The sequence below is a fragment of the Danio rerio genome, chromosome 17 (genome assembly GCF_052040795.2).
Source record: "Danio rerio strain M-AB ecotype USA chromosome 17, GRCz13ab, whole genome shotgun sequence".
Lineage (NCBI taxonomy): Eukaryota > Metazoa > Chordata > Actinopteri > Cypriniformes > Danionidae > Danio > Danio rerio.
In genome coordinates, this window is record NC_141037.1 from 59,400,001 (window position 1) to 59,421,005 (window position 21,005).

A 21,005-nucleotide genomic window follows, 5' to 3' on the forward strand; every position below is an offset into this window, starting at 1 on the left:
CTCTAAGGCTCTGCTCGTGGTGTTTTTCTGCTGTTTCAGGAGGCCATCGGTCAGGAGTTTGATCGCTATCTGTGGGACAACGAGAAGGCCTCAGAAGTCAAATGTGAAAATCTTCTGTCGGTTCTGTCTGAGTCGATGAATGAGAGGATCAGCGAAGGTTTCTACGCCAGGAGCGGAGGCTACGACCTGTTCTGCTGCGACCTGGAGGACACTGTCAGTCAGTACAACACACTGGCCTATAAAGAAGTCAAGGTAACACACACACACACTGCACACGTCCATTACACCAGCATAATTAACATAAAGCTATAGGGTACATACACACGATGATGACAGAGATGAGTGGAGTTTATTATTGGTGCACAAAATTCACAATCCTGTATTCAGATTTAACTTCAGTACAGCCATGAAGATGAAACGTGAACATTTCATTATCGTTACTGACGTTTGTGAACACCAGCGCTTTAAAATCAGTTTAAATAACGAGTATTATTTTGACCAGATCTCAATCAGTCGAGAAGAGCAGCGCTGCATCCATCACTTCTCTGAAAACGCTGATTTAAACCGTTTCCTGAGAAAGACGCAGCAGTTCAGATCACTTTACTTCAACTTGTTCCCAGTCTATCAGGGGACGCCACAGTGGAATGAACCGCCAATTAATCTGGTGTATATTTAAACATTTGGACAAGTACTTACAAAATGTAATGTTATATTACTGCTGGGCAAAGATTAATCGCGGTTAATCACACCTAAAATACCAGTTTGTTTCGACACACTATATTTTTAATATATTTATACACACATACACACACACACACACACACACACACACACATACACACACACACACACGCACACACACACACATGCATATCTTTGAGAAAATACATTTAGATGTAAAATAGATAGGAATATGATACAAATTATATTTAAATGTAAATATCTGTAACTCAATCATTACCGATAGTTTTGTTTTTGTCACATATACATAATCAATATATATACTACACACACACACACATACACACACACACATATATATTGTGTCAGATATTACGTTCTCCACAGATTGCGGAGGTGTTGGAGAAGTTTCTTCAGCAGAAGGCTGCAGTTACCAGCGCCATCCTGCAGGCGGACGATAAACTAACAGAAAACGAGAGGAGGATCTGTGGTGAGAGCTGCGTCACGGCAGACACACTGATACAGACGCACCTTTACACAACCCCACATCAGATGGAGCTGTGACTGTGTGAAAAACGCTAATTAAAAATAAAGTAGTGAATTTCAAGTGTACTTTGACTCCTGTTTCATTGCAGACAACACAACAAACACTATTAATGTGCTCCTCATCATTTTATTGTCTTTTTTAATTAAACACAGTTTTGGCTGCAACACATTCCAAAAACCAAACTGTGAAGCGTTTCCCACTGAGTAGTGTTGCTGTTCCTTTGCACAACACAGAACAGACATTTAGGGACTGAACCAAAAGCCAAGAACCAAAATTGGAATATGTGTGCAATAATAATGAGGAGGAACACATCAGTAATGTTTGTTGTGTTGTCTGCACTGAAATACAAGTCAAAGTGCCGACTTCATGCAAAGAGCTGCGCCTGTGTAAGCTTAATCTGATAGAGTACACTCTTCTCCATCTGTAATAATGTGTGTGCGCGCGTGTGTGTGCCTATGTATGTGTGTGTGCATCGGCAGAGGAGCGTGAGCGGGCGGTTCTCCTGGAGCAGCAGGTGGAGGTGCAGGAGCAGACGCGGCTGCAGCTGGAGCAGCAGATGGAGACTCAGCAGCGCAACAATGAAGAGCAGATCCAGCAGATGCTGCAGCAGATGCAGACGGAGCTCAGCCTGCAGCAGACACACATGCAGCGCGCGATGGACTGCAAGCTGAAGGAGCAGGCGCATCTGCTGGAGCAGGGCTTCCAGGAGCAGGCGCAGCGCATGGGCACGGAGATCCAGCAACTGCAGAGCAGGAACAGGGAGCTGGAGGACCGCAGAAACCAGGAGCTGGCCCAAATGATGGAGGCGCAGGAGCGGAGGAACAACGAGAAGATGGAGATCCTGAGACAGCAGCACCAGCAGCAGATCCAGGCCATCAACAGCAGACCCAGACCTGCCTCTCGATCCTGCAGCATACAGTGAAGAACACACACACACACACACACACACACACACACATACACATATAAAATGAAGAACACGCACACACACATACACACATACACTCACACACACACACACATATAAAATAAAGAACACACACACACACATACACACATACACTCACACACACACATATACACACACACACACACACACACATACACTCACACACACACATATACACACACACACACACACATACACATACACACACATACACACACATACACATATAAAATGAAGAACACGCACACACACATACACACGTACACACACACATATACACACACACACACACACACACATACACATACACACATACACATACACACACACACACATACACATACACACACATACACACACATACACATATAAAATGAAGAACACGCACACACACATACACACACACATACACACACACACACACACACACACATATACACACACATATAAAATGAAGAACACACACACATACACACACACACACACATTTAAAATGAAGAACACACACACACACACATATAAACACACACACACACACACACACACACATATAAAATGAAGAACACACACACACACACACATATATACACACACACACACATATAAAATGAAGAACACACACACACACACACATATAAAATGAAGAACACACACACGCACACACACACACATATAAAATGAAGAACACACACACATACACACACACACACACACACACATATAAAATGAAGAACACACACACACACACACATATAAAATGAAGAACACACACACACATACACACACACACACCTGCTCTAGTGCTCTCCAGCGGTCGACTCATCAGTGGTGGCGTCTCTATGGTGACGGGTTTCGCAGTACTTTGAGTTGATCTGCTTTAACTGCAGTGCTGCTCTTGCTGAGAGTCCTCAAATCTCCAGACATTCCTTCATCAGTTCTCCTTAAAGCAGACAGAATAATCTGCCAATGGAGGAGGAGAAATGCTCTCATTTCCATTGGTGTAGATCTGGCATGGGCGGATGTGACGGGTCCAAAGCAATATCCAGCATCTACTGAAATGTGTCCAGCAATATCTGAATCTCCTTCATAATAAACCGATGGCCCTCAGCGCTCAGTCAGTCTCGCGCAGCCAGAGCTTAGACTGATGGCGGAAGGAGCTTTGGCACTTTGAATGGGCAAGCCCCGCCCACTATATGACAACAGGTAAAACAACCAATCATGTTTCCTTTTGTGTTGAGTCGTGTCTATTTTTGACAATCTCAGATCCGCACTGGGGCATGTTTCCTCATGTGTTATTGCTTGTAACTCCACCAGAGGGCGCTGTGGAAGTTTCTGATAATATTAAAGTATCGCTCGGCTCGTCGTCATGCAAAGAATATCTGCTTGATATGGACTGAGCCACACACTCCCTTCACTAAAGCTAACCCATAGCGAATTAAACTCATAACATTATGAATAATAATAATAATACTAATAATAATAGGAATACTGTATTATTTAATTCTGAATATTTGGGTCAGGTTTATTGTTACTGGAAGCCGAACCGAATTGAGATTAAAGTGAAGCGCTCATCTGTCAGAGTCTACAGTGATTCACCCGGTAAAGTTTAGATATTCAGACAGAAAGTCTAAGAGCAGCACGGTCTGCAGTGAGCTGATGGTTTTATCTGAACATTACGAGTCGAATCTGCTTGTTGATGGTTTTTGCGTGACGTCACATCATTGTGCCAGGCTCACACCAAACGCAGAGAAATAAATTAATGATATACAAATGTATATTGGTATATTGGATATTGGTGAATAGCCTTTACCAACATCCATTATAAACCGCTAGAGTTACTACAGAGCCTCTACAGTGACGAGTGCACAAACAAATGATTCATGTGCAGTGGGTCACATGATCGCCTCACAGCAAGAAGGTCTCCGGTTTGAGTCTCATGTGTGTGTGTGTGTGTGTGTGTGTGTGTGTGTGGACCTGGAGAAATTCAGAAGACTCACTAGAGACACACTAGCATATAGTTACTCACACAGTTACTGATGCACAGCTACAGCACACGTTGGGGAGTGTGTCCATGTGTTTCTGTATGTTTCTGTTTGTGTTCTTCAGTAAACATTAGAGCGCTGTGTTTATCAGTGTAATCCTCTGCTGTGTTCATGTGAAGCGCTCTGCATTAGTGTAGTGCACGACATGAGCTCTAGAGATAAACCAACACAGGCTCATTCTGAAAGCGTAGCCCTGCGTACATTACTGGAGATCGCAAACTATGTAGCCAGAGGTGTGTATGGCTGCATTTCCTCTTTTCAGCGAACGCTACAGGGCGGGGTGACGTCATTCCTTCTCACGCTTACCAGCTGACCGCTTCCCTCCATACGGACGGCTTTCCCACTGTAATCAGTTTGTCCTGTTAGCTCGCCATGTATGTTGGTAGACTTGAGACGCAGAGAGGAGTTGACCATGACGGCAGGGTTCGAGTCTGATGAAGAAGCAGGCAAGACAAAAACAGAATCCAAAAAATAAAATAAACAAGTAAATAACTGTAAATGTAAATTCATTTTCTGAGTGAAGAATACCTGACAGTAATTAATGCCATTCCCAATGGGTTAAAAGCTTTATTGAAAAGAGTACAAACTTTTAATTTGGATCCTATTGACCAAACAACCCAATCTCAATAGAAGGGATATCAATACTGGATGATAAAGTTATTAATCGTATGATGCGGAGTCTTTTAACCATTAAACTCTTCCAGCTGCTTGTGTTAGACGGCTGGCCACATATAAGATCAATTGTGTCGTTACTTGGAATCCTCCACATTAACATGTGTTCACGAACAAAGTCAAGGAAACTGCATATAAAGTATTACACAAATGTTATCCTTGTATTAGCTTACTTAGTAAATATATGCTGATATTGAAAACAAACATACTTTTTTGTGACTTGGAAGACACCATTGTTCATCTGCTTTGTGAATGTACCTGTGTGAAATTATTTAGGACAGATCCATCTCTCAGAAAACACAAATGCTGATGTTTGTTTAAATACGTTTGACATCATTTTCTTTTATGACAACTCTAAATCTTGCATTCAGTACACTGTTAATCTTTTTATTTAATAGTTTACATTTTCAGGAAAATGAATCTAATTTTCGCATTTTTTTAAATTGACCTTAAGTCATATATTTCATTTTTAGTGGGCATAAAAAAACAAAAAGTCTTTTAAAAGTAAAGAATGGCTTTCAATGTGTAACCTTATATCATTTTCCCTCTTGTCTCTGTTTTTTTATTTTAATTTAATTTTTTTTAATTTTTAAAATTTTTTTGTTTTTCTTTCTTCTTTTTATTCTTTAAATAGTATTATGCAAATTGTAACAACATCTTAGTTTTTTCTAATGTTCCAAGTTTCTGCAATCTATTGTTACTGTTATTGAAACCATTAATAAATGTATGCTGTGAGCGGGACTTTTATTTTGGCGCGTGACGTCAGAAGGCTGCGCCGCGCTCCTTTGTGTTGTGGTCTGGCAGATGGTGAGTTTTACACTTATTTACTCTGTTAAAATCGACGCAAATAAGCCATGTGTTCGTAATACATTCGAAGTAGGCTATAACACTTACACTGCTCTGTCTAACTTTACTAGACGTTGTTTCTAAGAGTAAATATCTCCACAAGTGTAGCCGAACAGAGATACAGTGTCTCATTTCTTCCCCCAAATGACTTTGTAGTGAACACTGTAGTCAGTCACTGTTGAGAGGAGATGAGGGTATCTGATCTGTAAAAGTCAGTTGAATAAAATGGTTTGCGATTGATTGAGTGTGTGTTGAATGTGTAAATGACAGTGAAGTAAACATTAATCTGAGTCTGCTGGTGAGGGTAGTCCAGTGTCTGAGAGCTGATTCCTCTGTTTCACCGCTCATTCTCCTCTTCAGATGGCCTGTATTAAGCAGGAGAATGAAGGGATCCAGATTGTGGACGTGTTCACACTCAGAGAGCAGCACACCGGTGGGTTTTCATCTCACACTGCACACTATTAAGGTCACATTCACTGACTAAAACGCTGGGTTTCCATCACCCATCAGCCCTATTTCACACAGAAGAGTTTCACAGGAGTCCAGACGTCCAGACTCATTCACTTTTACTCCATTTTAGCCAAACAGCACTGCTGCGTGATGTGAGCTGTAGTTTAATATTGTTTAAATATGTTTACCTGCTGCTTGAGGAGTGAGACGGGAATAAAGCGACAGGAAACAGCAGAATTACAGGCAAATATACAGATACTGCAGTCGTGCACAGTGAACACTGGAGTCATGTGAACAGTCGTATAGTAAAGTGTGTTCTCCAGCTCTCAGTGAATGACCGCTGCAGCATACTGTAGTGTTCACTGTAGTCAGATGATCAACTCTAGTAAATACTGTAGTATAGTTTACTCTGTACTGTTACCATAGCAGCTGCAGCATCACCACAGCGGATTACTCTAGTACTTTACTGTAGTGTGCTTCATAAACATGACAGCTTCTACTATTCAGCACTAAATGTTCTCTGTATGTGGGAAATCGTGCGGTTAAAATGGTATAGAACAACTAAATTTAATAAAACCGTAAATGAAAGTCCTGGATGTTCCCAGAGTGTCTGTAGTTGAACAGGAGTGAGCTGTGAGGACGCAGAGGACAGAACAGAACAACACACTCTTCATCACTGTGATCTTTCACTCTGGAGCCTCGTGTTGAGCTTCATCAGCAGACAAACACTGAAGCTGGAGCTGGAAAACATCTCGCATATCCTAATAATGATAAAAATGGCACCCTTTCATAACAATTAGTCAATTAATTATTCTAATTATATATATATATATGTGTGTGTGTGTGTGTGTGTGTGTGTGTGTGTGTGTGTGTGTGTGTGTGTGTGTGTGTGTGTGTGTGTGTGTGTGTGTGTGTGTGTACAGATACAGTTGAAGTCAGATTAGTCCCCTTTGAATAGTTTTTCTTCTTTAAATATTTCCCAAATAATGTGTTTACAGAGCAAAGAAATGTTCACAGTATTTGCTCTAATATTTGTTCTTCTGGAGAAAGTCTGATTTGTTTTATTTGGGCTGGAATAAAAGCAGTTTTTAATTGTTTAAATTGCATTTTAATGTCATTATTATTAGCCTCTTTAAGCTATACATATATTTTATAGTCTACAGAACAAACCACTGTTATACAACAACTTGTCTAATTACCCTAACCTGCCAAGTTACCCTAATTACCCTAACTTTACCCTGATTACCCTAGTGAAGCCTTTACATGTCACTGTAGGCTGAACACTAGTGTCTTGAAGAATATCTAGTCTAATATGATGTGCTGTCATCATGGAGAAGAGGAAACACATCAGCTATTAGAGATGAGTTATTAACACTGTTATGATGAGAGATGTGATGATGAAATCTGCTCTCCGATAAATAGAAATTGGGGAAAATATAGAAATATAGAAGGGGCTAATAATTCAGACTTCAACTATAAATATATATATATATATATATATATATATATATATATATATATATATATATATATATATATATATAGTGTGTGTGTGTGTGTGTGTGTGTGTGTGTGTGTTGACCACATGTAAGCACATTTAGCACTTTTTTCCTTTATAAATCTTAAAATAATGTCAACAGTGCTTGTTTATGTGATTATTTTCATGCTTTTATTTTGACATGTTTGATTAAGAATGTAGAAATATGAAATGAATAATAATAAACTATAAAACACTTTTAAAAGCTAAAGATTACAGGCCCAACACAGAACATCACTACAGGAAATGCTAAATTCTCATTTCTGTCTTCACAGGAACACCTCTTCATCAGTTAGATAAGCGCAATATTACTGTAAACAGCACAGAATAGATGAGGGATTCAGTATTGGACATCAGTTTATTTACCTGTGCTTCAGTACACCTGCATGTGTTTCCTTCTCTCCGAGACCAGATTCTCCAGCTGATCCTGCTGTTCAGTGCTAATAGACGGAGGATTCATGTGTTAAACTCACACATCTTGCTCAAACACACAGCATCTCGGTTCACTAAACTAATTAATTAAACACTGAAACAAGTGAAATGTCTAAAATACATTGTTAAAGTCTGCGGTTTCAGACGCGGCCTGGGGTTAACACATGTCTGTCTGTTATTGATGTAGACTTGACGGGGCTGAAAGAAGAGAATGAAGATGAAGATCAGAATGAGACGCATCAAGAGGTTATTACCGAGGACAAATACTCACAGACTTCACAACAGAGAGTCTACAAGACTGAAACCAGGAGCCTGTTCATCTGCCAGCAATGCGGGAAGAGTTTCAACACAGAGAGAAAACTTAAAGTCCACATGAAGATCCACAGAGAGAAGCCTTTTACCTGCGCTCACTGTGGGAAGAGTGTTGGTGCTAAAGGAAAGCTGGAGATCCACATGAGGACACACACAGGAGAGAAGCCGTACTCCTGCCAGCAGTGCTCCAAGAGCTTCAGCACACAGAGGAATCTCAGCGAACACAAGCGTGAGCATTCTCGAGAGAAGCCCTTCACATGTGACGAGTGTGGGAAGAGTTTCAGACAACTACGAACGCTTCAAGTCCACACCAGAACTCACACTGAAGAGAAGCACGACTGCCCTGAGTGCGGCAAAAGTTTCGGGAAGAGAGGAAACCTGAAGACACACATGAAAACTCATTTAGAGAAGAAGCTGTTCGCCTGCCAGCAGTGTGAGAAGAGTTTTCGTAAGAAATTTAAGCTGGAGATCCACATGAGAACACACACGGGAGAGAAGCCGTACTCCTGCCAGCAGTGCTCCAAGAGCTTCGCACGCTCAGACAGTCTGAGGAGCCACATGCTGACTCACTCGCAGGAGAAGCGCTTCATCTGCGAGCACTGTGGCATGGCTTTCAACCGCTCGGCCCGGCTGAAGCTCCACATGGACACACACGTCGCTGAAAACTCCACCAGCTGCCCACAGTGCGGGAAGAGTTTCGCCCATCCCAACGGTCTGAAGCTCCACATGAGCGCTCACAGCGGAGAGAAGCCCTTCAGGTGTGATCAGTGCGGGAAGGGTTTCCTTCATTCAGCAAATCTCAAAGCGCACATGAGCAGTCACACCGGAGAGAAGCCGTTCACCTGCGCTCAGTGTGGGAAGAGTTTCACTAACCGAGGAAGCTTCTACACTCACATGAGGAGCCACAGCGGAGAGAAGCCGTACTCCTGCAACCTGTGCGGGAAAACCTGGAATCAGAAAACCAATCTGAAGATCCACATGAGGGTCCACACGGGAGAGAAGCCCTTCAGGTGCGATCAGTGCGGGAAACGCTTCACTCGAAAGGAGAGCCTTAAGAAGCACACCGGAGCCAACTGCTTCATGTCTCCTGCGTGAACACACGCCACCGGCACATTCTGATATTAATAACGGGTCATCGTGTGTCGACATGAGGAAGACTGGCACTAATAAAGAAACTGTTTCCGGGTTTATATCGTTTAGGAACTCAGACTGTTTCATATCTGAAATCTATTTGTGTATTGCTGCAGATGTCTGATGGAAGAGCGTGCAGAATCAGTCAAGTTGTTTTATTCATTAAGTAGACACTTTTGTTCAAAGCTACACATGATTAATTGAAAACAGGTCAAGGTCTCCATTCGACCTCCCACACGATCTTAATCCAGCATCTCTACCATTCAGCCAAGAACCATAAAGGAGGTTGCACAAGTCTTCACATTGCTTTATGAACATCGCTCAGCAATGTGGACACCTCCAAACGGCATTGAAAGAGTCCGCGTTCTGTATTTATAAGGTATAATTCACCCAAAAATGTTATTTCTGTCTTCATGTAATGTCCTATTCGCGCTTGCGTAATCACACGTGAGCTGAATGATGTCTACTTTAGTGAACAGATCCTGCATAAGCTCAGATGCACAGCTAATAAAGTTGTAAATAGCCTTCGGTTATGTACAGAAGTTTGTTTTGCATGTATGTTTGTTTTTCTCCAAGTGACGGCAGTGAAAGAGAAATTATTTATTTAAATTATTACATTATTTAAATGATCATAAGGCACTTTACAGTTATAATTACGACAAGCATTTGACACACTTTTTCTTTCCTAGCGAACGGTGTTGAGCGTAAAACTCAATGTTTAACAGTGTCAGTTTAATCTGATAATGACAAATGTCTCATTTTACCAGTGGAACAATGGTCTGATAATGTTGTCAGAGTCCGTGTACATGGACACCAATACTCCGATTTTAATACGATTAAGACAATACTCTGATTAACAGTCCACCATGTAAACAGGGATTTTTGACTACTTTAATCCGACTAAAGTCATAACGGATCTAAGCAGAAGTCAGATTAAGACGTGGACTACGCTTGCAGACATTCCTACATGCGTTTAAGTTCATGTCATGTAACATTTCGACACTCAAGTATAAACAAAACATCATCACACACACGTCAAGCTCATCAGCGAGCATCAACATTCAATTCCTGAATGACAGTGCGTGTGGTCGAGCAGAATAAGAAAATGTTAAACAGTTGTGTTTTTCATTTTTATTTTAAAAATTAATTGTTTTCTACCGAGATCCAAATCTTACTATTCACAAACTGATTCACAGAGCCGAGCAGACTCGTTTGTAAACAGCACCGTCATGAGGCCTGCGCACGTTTTACCGCTCATCCAACGCATTCGGTAAGTGTTGATGTGAAATTAGGTCAGTTATGTGATTGTATGCGTATGATCACTGTATGTCATTTGAAAGTGTTCACCACATAACACGGTCTGAGGTGCATTTGTCAGGCTGTTTGTGGTTAACTGAGTGTTAGCGTGTCATTTTTAAACTATAAATGAACGGACGCCGGTGCCTGTAGTCCTAAGCTGGAGACTTTAGAGACGCGGGATGTTTTGAGCTTCGTTACGGAATAAAAAAGGTCATAATGTCCAAACTATTTTACTCTGTGTCAACTAACTTGCCACAACATTCAAGTGAAGTGACGACTGACGGATAAAGTAAGGTAAGCTTTGTCCTTCACGTACATTAAGCATAAAGGCCGCTATCGCCTGATGAATTATTTCATTGAAATTACGAGAAAAGCACTGTAGATTAACCACCATGTGTTCGTGACCGTGAATAATTTAAACTTTTATAGTCTTTAGCCTTATTGTAGTGATGTTCATCAAATGCTTAAACATTGATATTTTCTGGTTAATCTGGCCTGCTACATGCACAAGATGTAGATGTATAATGTTCTGTTTAATGGCCATGACATTTTCTGTGCATTTACTCATTTAATTTCACCACATAAACCATTTAAAATGTGCAGTCCTGCTATATACAGAGCCAAACATGATAGAAAAGATAATAAAGAGTCTTTGTCTGGCTCCAGTGTGTTTGAACTCACTCAAATCAGTCAACATGTCTGCTTTAGGATCCTTTGAGCAGTTTCTGGAAGCAGTGGAGAAACCAGAGCAACAACAGGAGTGGCCTCTTGTAACTGTGCTAGGGTGCATCAAGGGAAGTGCAAGAGACCAAATGAAGGCTTTTATTTATTTATTTTTACTAAATAGCCTTATTGTGGTAACATGGCTGTTGAATATCTTGATATTTCTACCAGTAAAGGAAGAAACTAACCTCTCCAATGAAATGGACATTTGATCTATTAAGTACTTGCCAAAGCCATTAGATGATTAAGTGTATGAGTTATAAAGATATCATTGGCATGACCACTTCAGCATCATAATCATCATCTACAGTAAACTGTATAAAACAGTTAGCCTGATAGGAGATATTAATCTGCATACTCTGATTGTAAATTACCACTCTAAATCAGCTGTACTTCTCATAAACGGTAACCCCACAGAATTATTTTTTGATCAGTAAAGACAGTTTATTTGCTCAACACTTATTCTACACAACAAACTGACTAAAATGCAGAAAAAATTAAACCAAAACATTAAAAAACGGCCGAGATATAAAGGATTAAACCTGACCGAAAGCACACTCAGCTGAGGACACACAGGATTGGTCTAAAAACACGAATACTAATGAGTCATTTGCATATGGTCTATTCTCTAATAAAACACGATTTTAAAGGGCTTCATAAGCTTAAATATGATAATCAAAGTATGGGAAAACAACTTAGACATCAGATAATCAAATTCTGAATAAAAATATACAAACAAGAACAAAGAAAAACACAAACAAACAAATGGTCATCACCATTGCCGAAATGCTGCGTCTCAAAACCTGGTCAATGGATCAGGATCTCCTGTTCTTCAGGGTAATGCTCCCAACGGTTATCCCTGGTAAGGATGATGTCTGCTTGGTTCTTGCATTGCCTTAGGGGAGATGTTTGGTAGAAGATTGATATATCTATAGAGATATATCCGCCAGACTGAACCTCGACCTGACCTCTTAATATTTTTCAATTTTAGTAAATAGTGGGAGGTCAGGAATATCTCTCTGAATACTTCTAGTCACACATGAATGAGTTCTTTGGTCAAATTGGACTTTTGGAGCTCCTTGTATGGTGACTAGAAGCATTTGGGAGCAAATCAGCAGGGAGTGAGGAGAAGGCAATGACCAGTTAATGGCCAACTTTTACTCCTGAATCTACCTGTTAGATTCAGCTGATTTGGGCAAGGGCTCTCCTGTTCCCTGGAGATATCTGGGGTCCTGGGGAGTCTGGTCTCTGGATTAGCCAGAGTAGGCCTCATAGAGAAACCTCTTCAGACTCTTCTCGGGTGGCCTGGGCAACCTTGCGGTGTTAACGAAAGGTCACTTGGGGGAGTGGTAAGTATTCAGCCCCCCTGGGTCCACTTGGACAGCACGCAGGGAAGGTGGTCTTGGGTGAATGGCCTTAAATGAAGCCCAGTCTTCTACTGGTGATTAGCACCTCCACACAACAGCACATTGTGCATCAACACCACCTACACCAGTCATTCAAGAACTTCTCAAAAAGTCAAATCAAACATGAGATCTACTGAAGATTTGTAACCCCAGAATTTACTAGGATTAAGGTTGAGGAGTAAGATTAGTACTTCCATAGAAACACTTTAAAACACCAAATCTCAAATTATAACCTTTAAAACTTTTCAGAATGACCAGATTTTCCCTCTTTAAGATCCATTATTTCCATGAAAAGATTTAATATAAATTCATAATTCAAATTTGTTTCTAAACTCCATGGGAAGATTTAAAATATTAATTCTTCTAAAACTTGTAACCCAGAACTTTTCAGAAAAAACCCTACATGCTTCTCCAGAACATCTGTAGTGTATATGGATGTTTCAAAAATAAGATCTTCTGTAACTCCTAGAACATCTAACCTCCGAACCTCTCAGTGAAAGTAACCACACTTATCTCTTACAATCTCAATTTCATGGGAATATTGGTACCTCTTCACCTATAAATATTTCAACTTTACCGGTTCCAGTTTCCTCTTCAAAAATCTCAAATTTATATGAAAACATCTCAAGTATCAAGAATTCCTTTTGGCAGTGAGAATCCTTTCAAAAACAAAAGCGCTCACTGTAAGGTTCTCACTTAAGCAATGAAAATCACAGTTTGGTTCTATTGTGAATTGTTTTTTTTCTCTTCACATAGTGTGATTGTAGAAGTTCACAACTACACAATGGCGTAGACAGTACACCTATTTCCAAAATGTATTTGTCAGACGGTACTTGTCATTTGCAGTGGTCTCATAATAAAGTTACCCCTTTGGGAGATACTTCTGATGACTGGTTTAAAATCTGTCCAGAACCTTAACTCAATATAATTTGCTGGGCAGCTGCTTTGAGGTTTATTCACAATAAATCGCCTCTTTGGGCAGCTCAGTGCTCCGGGCATATGGGTTACCTTGGAAATCTCCCAATGACCCATTCACTCATTACATAAATGAATTCTTCCTTCTGTGGAATCTCCTTTATCTGCTTCATTTTCTTGAACATTCTTACAAACTTCTATTACAACTGTTTGGGCTAAGGATCTTTGAGGATGTGCATGCTTTGTTTCACATCAGGTATGAGGTTTAAGTCAGCTCAGTTTTCAGAGATTAATTTCAGTGTTTAATTTTCACTGCTGAAGGTCAAAACAATAAAGAAAAAAATCCATCCATGCTCAACTACAAGCCCCAAACCAAGCGTGCCAGTTTGCCAACCGACCAAAGTAAAGGGGAAAAATGACCTCAAACCACGCTCAGTTGGGCATGACCATTTCTCCTCTGGCCAAACTTCCTGTACAGAGCTGCAGTCTAGACACCGGAGACTGGAGAATGGTGGACATCCATTGTGGAGAAGCTGCAGATGGGAGGTCACCGGCTGGTGTACAGACTGACCCTTCAGGATCAATATGTAGACTTGTGGGTCACTTTAGGGTCTTAAAAGAATCAATCTCATGCTCTGATACACAAGGAGCTCCCTCAAATACTGGGCAGCTAAGGCATTGAGGGCTTTGTAGGTAAACAATAACATTGTAAATTAAATATTTAATAGGGAGTCAGTGCAATGATGAAAGAACTGGAGTAATGTGATTTCTTGGTTCTAGAAAGCACTCTAGCAGCTACATTTTGAACCAGCTGCAGTTTGTTAGTGAGGCCAGCAGGGCATTCGCCTAGTAACTCATTACAGTAGTCTAACTGAGAGGTCATGAAAGCATGAATAAGCTGTTCTGCATCAGTTATTGATAGCCTGTCATTTTGGCAACATTACGATGAAGAAATTGAGTTTTACAGATGCTTCATCTGGCCTTACACAGGTTGCTGTCAGACATGGCCCCCAAATTACTGACTGAAGATGAGGACTAGGTTACGGCACACTTGTCAGCTCTACAAAGCTGACCAATCACAGCTTGCTCTATTCATTGAGGTGTGCATCAGTGTCTGACTGCCACAGCAAGGGCTATGTGACCATGCACAGGTTGTGCTGAAGCATACTTGTGTGCTCTATGCAGAAGTATAAATGCGTCTTTAGGAGTGCTGTTTCTGTGCTATGATATTCTCTACATCCAAATTAATTTTTCATAAACTTTAGCTGTTCCACTTATGCTGAATCGTTCTCTTAATGGAACCGCTCCATTTTTGTGCCAAACTGGGCCAGGCAGCACTAATACGGTTTTATTTTCCACTCATGCTGCAACAGCTCTTTGAAACATTACACAACCCATCAGTAGTTGCCTTTAATTCAATGTAAACCACTCCCTTTGTTTAAACTCAATAGCTAAAACACACTTTCAAGTTAATATAAACAAAGCAACCAAGTGACTAAACACTGCCATGCCGCTCATATTGTGGTGCTGCATATAGGTACATGTTACAACACCTTTTTTTTTTTAGAGGTCTTATGTTGTGCGCCTCTGGCTAAATTTAATTTGGAGGGGAAATGACAATGTAATGATTGAAAATGTTTGCAGAGGGAATGTATGTTTAAGATCTCTGAATATGACATAAAATTAAACTGATAATGCAACAATAGTGCATTTGTATTACAATAGCAGAAATATATTTTGGATGGGCCTTGTCAAAAGTGAGCGGGCACTTTAACTAATGGCACTCAACTTTAATTTTTACAATCTATAAGTTGATTATATAACGTGCTACATTTTGATAGTAAAATATAACCCTTTAAACCAGGGGTGTCAAACTCAACTCCTGGAGGGCTGAAGCCCTGCACAGTTTAGGTCCAGCCCTGCTCCAACACTTACCTGTAGGTTTCAAACAAGCCTGCAGGACTCTAGTTTGATCAGGTGTTTAATTTGGGTTGGAATTAAACTGTGCAGAGCTGAAGCCCTTTTGGAATCGAGTTTGACACCCGTGTTAAACAATGGCTGTTAAGTATTCAAACATGAAATGAATGCAGCAAGTGAAATAAACCGATTTGAAAATGCATCAGGATATAAAGATTTATTTATCAGCTTGACATTTTTAGAAAATTTTTGCATAGCTACCCAGTATTTAAGATCAGGGAACAAAAGCGTTACAGAGCCCCATAAATGTCAAACTTGTGTATAACTAAATCACAATGGCCTACTGCTGAAATGCTGAATTTTATTCATTTATTAACATGTCAAAACCTAGTGATTATTTTGAGCGCAATGCCAACATTTTATTAAATTAATTGATGTGAGTAGTTTATTAGAGCATATATAGACTAAGAAATCGTACAACAGTACCTTGGACAGCAGTGCCTCTCTGTAAAGCTTTAGAGCAAAGTCAAAAAAAAATTAATTGAAAGTTGACTTTCTAACAGGCTTCGATGATAAGCATTTCTTATTTGCTTTATTCGATGCGCAGTAGGAAAGTCTCAGTGCATGTAGTCATTGGTTTAATTCTCTCCTCGATCAGAGCGAGATTTGTGCTACCAAATACAGTGCTGCATGCAATAAACTTGCATTAGTCAGGTGAATTAAAGGTCTTAAATGCTCAGGATGTCAATCAAATTATTAAACTCACCATTAATAAAATAATAGGCTATTTCATTATTTTAGATGACTGGTTAGAAAATGAACCATGTATAAAATAAGTCTATGAAATAACGGAGTTATTCACTTCTCTTCCAGAGACTGCTCTATGGATTAAACCCTTTAAAAACTATTGCTGGACCAGGCAGCACTAATGATTTTATTTTCCAATCATTCTGCAACAGCTCTTTGAAACCTTGCACAACACATCAGTAGTTGCCTTTAATTCAATGTAAACCGCTCCGTTAAATTAAACTTAATAGCTGAACTTTCAAGATAATAAAAACAAAAGCAACCAAGTGACTAAACACTGCTATGCCGCTCTTATATAGTGGTGCTGCATATAGGTACATGTTACAGCACCTTTTTTAGAGGCCATATGTTGTGCGCATCTAGCTAAATTTAATTTGGAGGGGAAATGACAAATGTAACAATTGAAAATGTTTGCAGGGGGAATAAAAGTATTTAAGATTTCTAAACTTGACATAAAATTAAACTGAATGCAACAATAGTGCATTTGTATTACAATAGCAGAAATATATTTTGGATGGGCCTTGTCAAAAGTGAGCGGGCACTTTAACTAATGGCACTCAACTTTAATTTTTACAATCTATAAGTTGATTATATAACGTGCTACATTTTGATAGTAAAATATAGGGATGTAACGGTATCAGAATTTCACGGTACGGTAATACCTTGGTATGAATGTCACGGTACGGTATTTATTGAATCATTTACAGGAAAAAACAAAACTTATGAAAATACTCCAAAAAAGTGCCAAAAGTGTCAATGACATACAAATTAGCCATCTATCTGTAAGCTTTGAAACAGGAACTTCAATTTTAATAACAAAAAATTATTAAACCATGTAAAAAAAATAAAGTTTCAATTTAGTATTGTTGAAAACTCATCACATTAAACATTTAATCACACTCAGCCCATCTTCCCAGATGAGAGCTCTGCTAGTCGGACTTCTCATCAAGCATCTCCCGCTGGATCTAATCTCAATATATTTATTAAACGGGATATTTCATTTATCTTGTTGTCTTTATCTAACGACATATTCCCTGACTTTGGGCATTGTAATCTATTACTTGTTCTCAGGTAACGTGTTTTGGCTGAGCGCAAAGATAAGTTAATGATTAATGTAACCACGTACATTCTGTATATTGACTGATCGCCTTTATTTCCTATAATGTAAAAACTTATTGTATGTTATACTTTTAAAATGGCCATTATCGATTCTTAAAACTGATACTCAGCAAAAGAGAGGCTGTGTTTCGTATTTTCACTGAAATTGAAAGGAGGCAGTTGTTATCGGCTCCGTTTTGTTATAAATATCCACACAGTGAAGATAACGCTCATATATGCAGCACGGCACCTCAACATTTCTGCTGTCTGTTAAGTTGCTAATATTAAAATGAAAATAGGCAGTTCCTTAAATCATGTTTACATTTTATTGTTGAGAAAGTGAAACAACGAAACCAGGGTGATGTGAACGAAGTTATAAAGTACACTGTTCCCTTTGAAGATACCCGTGTCCTCGGTATAATCTGCTTTTCCATATCAAACTGAGAAGAAGAGACTGCAGCCTTGATCAAACTTGCGAAGTCTGAACTTACACGGCGATAATGCAGGACTGAACTGTGTGTGTATTTTAGAATTCTAAACATAGGTTTCTATCAGGATACACACACACCGGCGCCGCAAGTCGGCGGCGCCCGGCGACGGCTCAGGACGCAGTTCATTTTTCAGCCGCGCCACTAAGCGTCATCTGATTAGTTTCATGTTAAATATCATTCGAATGTGCGCGTCTGGTGTGCGATACTTTAAACTATCATGTACGCGCCGTGTCGCTACGTCGAGCGGCGCTTCTGGTGTGCGACCTGCTTTAGAGTTTTCCAGCTCTTTTCATCCCCGCTTCTAGCAGCACACTCCATTTCCGCATTACTGGATCTGTAGCAACAACAGACCGCAAGGGATGATGGTCAAGCATGGGCTGATGGCAATTGTAGTTTTTGTTACCTCCCGTTCGCTTCATTCGCCTGAGCAAATTTTCTCAGAAGACCTATAGTTTTACCGAGTCATGCGACTTCGGTAATATCGAAAAAAATTAATATTGCGGTATGACGGTATTTACAATACCGTTACATCCCTAGTAAAATATAACCCTTTAAACCAGGGGTGTCAACTAGATTCCTGGAGGGCTGAAGCCCTCAATTAGTTTGATCAGGTGTTTAATTAGGGTTGGAACTAAACTGCAGAGCTGTGGCCCTTTTGGAACTGAGTTTGACACTTGTTTTAAACAATGGCTGTTAAGTATTCAAACATTAAATAATGAATGCAGCAGGTGAAATAAACGTGAAAATGCATCAGGATTTAAAGCACTATTTATCAGCTTGACATTTTTAAAATTTTTTTTGCATGGGTACCCAGTATATATTAAAGATCAGGGAACAAAACAACACAAACGTTACACAGCCCCATAAATGTCAAACTTGTGTATAACAGAATCCTATAATGGCCAACAGCTGAAATGCTGAAAATTGTTCATTAACATGTCAAAACCTAGTGATTTTAAGAGCAATACCGACTTAGTTAAAATTAATTCATGTGACTAGTTTATTAGAGCATATATAGACTAAGAAATCATACAACAGTACCTTGGACAGCAGTGTTTAATTATTGAAAGTTGACTTTCTACCAGGCTTTAATCACATTTCTTATTTGCTTTATTCGATGCGCAGCAGGAAAAAGTCTCTGCATGTAGTCATTGGTTTAATTCTCTCCTGGATCAGAGCGAGATTTGTGCTACCAAATACAGTGCTGCATGCAATAAACTTGCATTAGTCAGGCGAATGAAAGGTCTCAATTGCTTCATGTCAATAAAATTATTAAACTCTTGTCATTTATAAAATAGGCTTTTTCATTTTAGATGACTGGTTGGATAAAATAAACCATGTATAAAATAAGTCAATGAAATAACTAAGTTATGAGTTATGCACTTCTCTTCCAGAGACTGCTCTATGGTTTAAACCCTTTTTAAACTATTGTCTGACCTGTGTAATTTTCTTATATTAAATGAAGTTTACTTGTGGATGTCTGGCTAGCATGCTTCTGAGCCAGCTGTGGTAGCTTGGTAACAGAGCCCTGACATAAACACGCATAATCTATCAGCACAGTTCAGCACGGTTGTCTAACCATGCTTAGAATTCCAGGCTGAGAACAGTTTGTAATCGTGCTACATGGTTCCAGGCTCAGTGGAGAAACCACTAACTGTACTGAAGGGTTCGTACAACAGTTTGGCACGATGGTGGGAAAGCGGTTATTTCTTTGTTAAAAAAAAGTTAAGCAGATGACCTTTTTATAGCATCTTTGATAGAATATTAGACTATTTCAAACCTGTTTTTTCTAATTTAGCATTAAGCATTTTTTTTAAAGAGGCTAAGTGACTGCTATTGCAAATTTTTAGGAACCTTCTATAAGTAGGGATTAATTAAACAATCAAACTATTCTTTGATTATCTTAATTACCCAGCATTTTGAATGGTGAATCTTTTTTTCTGGACTGGAATGTTCCCCTGACCCCTACACGTAACGACAAGGGTTTCTTTTTTTTTTCTTTGCTTTTAAATGTTTAGATGAAGCTTTGATCTATAGAAAGGGGAGGAAAAAAAGGCAATTTAATCTTAACTTAAAGATTAACCCTAACTCTTTGCTCACCTGTGTCCTGTCCCATATGGACTGTGGGGATGGACTGAAGACTGGTGTGTGAACCTGAAGGCCAGAAAGGCTGGGAGTACATGGCCTAAAAAGGCCAAACATCCTTTAGGTTCCTCATTCCGAACTGTCAAGTAGAAAAATAGCAGCAAATATGACCTAACATTGGTAGTAACTAAATTTAATGCGGATGAAACAGCCCTAACCAACCCCCACCCCTAAACAACAGTAAGCTTTGCATGTATTTGGATCATGTTCATACGTTTTATAAATTGAAACTGCTCTAACCCAACCAAAAGGAGTTTGATTATATGGATATTTTAATGTCAGATAATCTATTGGATCTTTCATATGCATCATGGTTTCATTTGTATCAACATCTTGGTCATCTGGATTTCCTTAGTGCAATCTTTTTAAACTCTAATCAGTTTAACCATCCTTTCTCTCTCTTCGAACACTAGCCTTATCTTGGATCGATGTCATCTACTTGGATACTATGTCACTTGAATCATCATTTTTATTCCCATCCACACCAATGATGGATCATTCACCAAGATTGTTCAATGTTCAGTTCTTTCTTGCATGTCTAACCAGCATTTTGAATCCTCTTCATCTACTTTTTTTGTAGACCAAATATACCACTGTCTTAGACC

General features: G+C 39.5%; 2 protein-coding genes and 2 long non-coding RNA genes across 5 annotated transcripts in view; 3 read left to right on the top strand and 1 right to left on the bottom strand.

The window, feature by feature from the left end:
- zmp:0000000527 overlaps nt 1-2,966 on the top strand; it is an 11,313-nt gene extending 8,347 nt beyond the window's left edge. The window contains exons 8-11 of one of the 2 annotated variants that reach the window (XM_087291242.1): nt 40-252; nt 1,069-1,171; nt 1,708-2,193; nt 2,244-2,966. In XM_087291242.1, the coding sequence (XP_087147368.1) occupies nt 40-252; nt 1,069-1,171; nt 1,708-2,150 (759 nt within the window). In that variant the 3' untranslated portion in view covers nt 2,151-2,193; nt 2,244-2,966. Of the gene's footprint in view, nt 1-39; nt 253-1,068; nt 1,172-1,707 lie in introns of both variants that reach the window. The other variant, XM_087291241.1, reaches the window with a different exon arrangement.
- LOC147833228 (uncharacterized) lies at nt 331-4,651 on the bottom strand. Its single transcript, XR_015513988.1, has 2 exons — nt 2,970-4,651; nt 331-2,134 (listed from the first exon to the last, which is right to left on the bottom strand). It is a non-coding gene; the product is annotated as an uncharacterized LOC147833228 (long non-coding RNA).
- Nucleotides 4,652-5,663: 1,012 nt separating this feature from the next.
- wu:fe17e08 lies at nt 5,664-10,124 on the top strand. Its single transcript, XM_087291252.1, has 3 exons — nt 5,664-5,698; nt 6,098-6,170; nt 8,344-10,124. The coding sequence occupies exons 1-3, from the start codon at nt 5,696-5,698 to the stop codon at nt 9,561-9,563; spliced, it is 1,296 nt and encodes a 431-aa protein (XP_087147378.1). The 5' UTR covers nt 5,664-5,695; the 3' UTR covers nt 9,564-10,124.
- A 2,331-nt stretch (nt 10,125-12,455) lies between these two features.
- Nucleotides 12,456-20,702, top strand: LOC147840088 (uncharacterized). The gene is made up of 2 exons (XR_015514012.1): nt 12,456-17,279; nt 18,793-20,702. It is a non-coding gene; the product is annotated as an uncharacterized LOC147840088 (long non-coding RNA).
- The last annotated feature ends 303 nt before the right edge of the window (nt 20,703-21,005 follow it).

Coding starts and splice junctions, on each gene's coding strand:
- wu:fe17e08 (XM_087291252.1), top strand. Junction 6,171..8,343: donor ACTCAGAGAGCAGCACACCG/GTGGGTTTTCAT, acceptor TTATTGATGTAG/ACTTGACGGGGCTGAAAGAA.